Below are 3,039 nucleotides of genomic sequence, written 5' to 3'. Positions count from 1 at the left end.
AGCCAGTGCGAATCCCATCATGGGGGTAGACACTCAGTACATCTGACGCGTTTCGAAGACCATACCTTCTTCATCAGAGCTCTTTGCAGTATTGGTCAGGCTTCCCCAGCCTTGTTTGGAGCTGCACAACCTTTTATGCACTGGTGGTCGCTTTTTCCAGTTCTGGTTCCATCCATTTGCCACCCGCCTGGGTCCTAGAGCGCAAGAGAAATCACGTCTGGTCTGTTCTCTGTTGTTAAACAGGGTTACAAGTACTGTCTGCCACTGCGGCAGATGACTTATAGTTCTCAATGAACTATGAGGGCACTAGTGAGCACTCTCATAACTCATTGGTTCTTCCTGAAGTTCAGTAACTGTCTGCCCATATGAGAAGTACAGGCAGACAGTTGACTGAGAGTCTGCAGGAGCCTGGCATTGCACCCGTGATCTACTGATTACAAATGCAATGCCTTACAGGCTGCATTGTAAAAAAAAATAATAAATGCACGTTTTTTACTTGAAAAAATATGTGTATTTATTTATTTTAACAAAAGGTGAGCTTACCCTTTAATCTCTAATGGAATGCACATTGACGAGTTTGTTAAAAGCAATTTTAACAACTTTTTTCAGATCTTTATTCCTTAAAGTGTATATAAATGGATTCATCAGTGGACAAACTACTGTGTACAATAATGCTAAATATTTTGTTATATTCCAAGATGACCCCCTACTAGGCACCAAATAAACACAAGCCGGTGATCCAAAATTGATAGAGACAACAGCTAGGTGGGAGCTGCATGTTGAAAATACTTGTTTTCTTCCAGTAATAGTTGGAATTTTAAGAATGGTGATTATAATATAAACATAGGATACCATAATGATAATAAATGGGATGACAACAAGGAAAACACTTAACAATGTTATTTGTAGTTGAACAATGGTTGTATCAGAGCAGGAAAGCTTTAGAATTGGATCCAGGTCACAGAAAAAGTGGTCAACAATGTTGGGACCACAAAATTGTAACCTACATAAGGAAAAAGGATGTACCAGCAAAATTAAAAAGGTCAAAGTCCAAAGGGTAATGACCACTATACAGCAACATCGGTGGTTCATTATGAAACTATAATGCAATGGTTTACAGATGGCCACATATCGGTCATAGGACATCACAGTCAGAAAAAGGCTATCCAACATTTCTGCAGCACAAAAGAAATAAAACTGGGAGATGCAATCAGAAAATAATATCACCGTATCTTTCATCAAAACTGCTTGGATTGTTTTTGGAAGGATGTCAGTGGCCAGCAAGATATCCGACACAGCGAGCTGGGAGAGGAAGAAGTACATGGGAGAATGGAGGGTTTTGCTGTAGGACACCAGTGAGATAATCAGGAGGTTCCCCATTACAGTAACACAATAAGTTATAAGGAAAATAAAAAACACCAAAAATGTAACATTGTCCGGAGTCTGAAATCCTAGGAGGTGGATTGTGGAGATCCTGGTCACATTCTTATTCTTCATAATCTGAAGATAGAATATTAAAACGTGTGATTTAAAGTGATAGAAAACTCTTCTTTTTTTTACTTGTGCCTACAGGTAGACTTATAATAAAGCTTACCTGTAGGTAAAATAAATATCTCCTAAACGTGCACCATTTAGGAGATATTTGTTCTTTTTGAGCACCAGTGCATGTGCTTTGAAGGAATGGCATACCCATGGCATTCCTTCAGGACATTGTACCATGGATCAGGACTCCCGTATGGGAGTGGTGTCATTGTGACTTGGCCAATCAGACAGCTGGAGCTCACGAAGACCCTTTGAAGATGGAAGCCTCTGCAGCAGTGACAGCGTGCCGCTAGAGGGCTTCGTTTTAAGGTAAGTCCTTCATAATTTGCTAGTACGTGATGCATACTAGCACATTATGACATTGCCTTGCAAGGGATTTTATTTATTTACATATTTTTTCAGCTATGGTTTACTACTGCTTTAATTTATTTGTTTTATTACAGGCATGTTTACATCTTCCACAAATTACGCAGCCCTTTACATATATTATACATTCAACACATCAGTCCCTGTCCTCAAGGTTCCAATCTAAGGTCCCTATCCCACAAGCAAACATACACATAATGGGGCCAATTTAGATAAGAGCCAATTGTGCTGTAATGTTACTTTTTTCATCCATTTATTTTTTGTATTGAGTGATACAAGTATACTATGTACATCTCAAAAAAAGTGTTTCAGTACAGTATGGTGTTTCTGAGTTATAGCTGGTACAGTGTGATGTGATATACAATAAACTGTAGTGAAACATAGCCTAGTATAAGTTGAGGTCTAGCAATTTGGTGGATACTGACTGGATTACTTTTTCTTCTTTTTGTGGAGCAAACAAAAAGAAAAATCTTAATGGAGAACCTAACATGCCCTCATGCAACCCTGAATTTCCATCAGAATCGAGCCAAATGTTATTTGAAACAGAAGTTGTAAGTGCATGAAATATTTCTATTTTTATTGTTTTTTATTGTTTTTCACCAAAAGAAGAAAATACAATAGTTCCTGGTAGCAAAGTGTACAGGTGTACAAAAAAAAACAATAACAATTAGGTATAAAACATTCAAAAAAGTGCTTAGCAGCCAAGTGTCCATCAATACACAGTTATATCAGACATAATGCTCTTGAAATTCAGATCTAATGTTAGTTGTCATTCATAGTTGTAACCCCGTCTGGGGTCAATAATAAAGGGAGACTTATAGAAAAATCTCATGGATACAGGGGTGGACTGACCATTTGGAAACTCGGGTACCGCACGAGGGCCCGGGGTCAGTAGGGGGCCCCATGAGATGCCCCTGGTACCTTTTTCATAGGCTTTTTTGAGTTTGGGCAAGGACACAGGGGCCCCATGATCCCCTATTGCCCGGGGGCCCCATGAGTTGTCAGTCCACCCCTGCATGGATATGTACCTGTATAACCAAACTTAGATACAATACACAATCACTCTTCTGTTTGGGAAGAAGGAGAGGAAGTTGGGAGACTCAGTAGGTCAAGATAAGCCCAAAGCAAAAA

At 39.3% G+C, this 3,039-nt stretch overlaps 1 protein-coding gene across 1 annotated transcript; it reads right to left on the bottom strand.

Annotated features, from left to right (window-relative positions):
* Window positions 1–546: 546 nt before the first annotated feature.
* On the bottom strand, window positions 547–1,497 carry LOC149452596 (olfactory receptor 1496-like). Its single transcript, XM_089689279.1, has one exon. It carries the CDS (start codon window positions 1,495–1,497, stop codon window positions 547–549), a length of 951 nt encoding a protein of 316 aa, XP_089545405.1.
* Between the last annotated feature and the right edge of the window lie 1,542 nt (window positions 1,498–3,039).

The sequence above is a fragment of the Staurois parvus genome, unplaced genomic scaffold (genome assembly GCF_062004578.1).
Source record: "Staurois parvus isolate SC_StPar_1 unplaced genomic scaffold, SC_StPar_1.0 ptg000470l, whole genome shotgun sequence".
Classification (NCBI taxonomy): Eukaryota; Metazoa; Chordata; class Amphibia; order Anura; family Ranidae; genus Staurois; species Staurois parvus.
The sequence above is the reverse complement of the archived record's forward strand: the minus strand, read 5'-3'. Positions and strand labels throughout refer to the sequence as shown.

What these genes read in the sequence shown, in the direction of transcription:
- LOC149452596 (XM_089689279.1), bottom strand. Translation starts at nt 1,497, where the DNA reads ATGAAGAATAAGAATGTGACCAGGATCTCCACAATCCACCTCCTAGGA.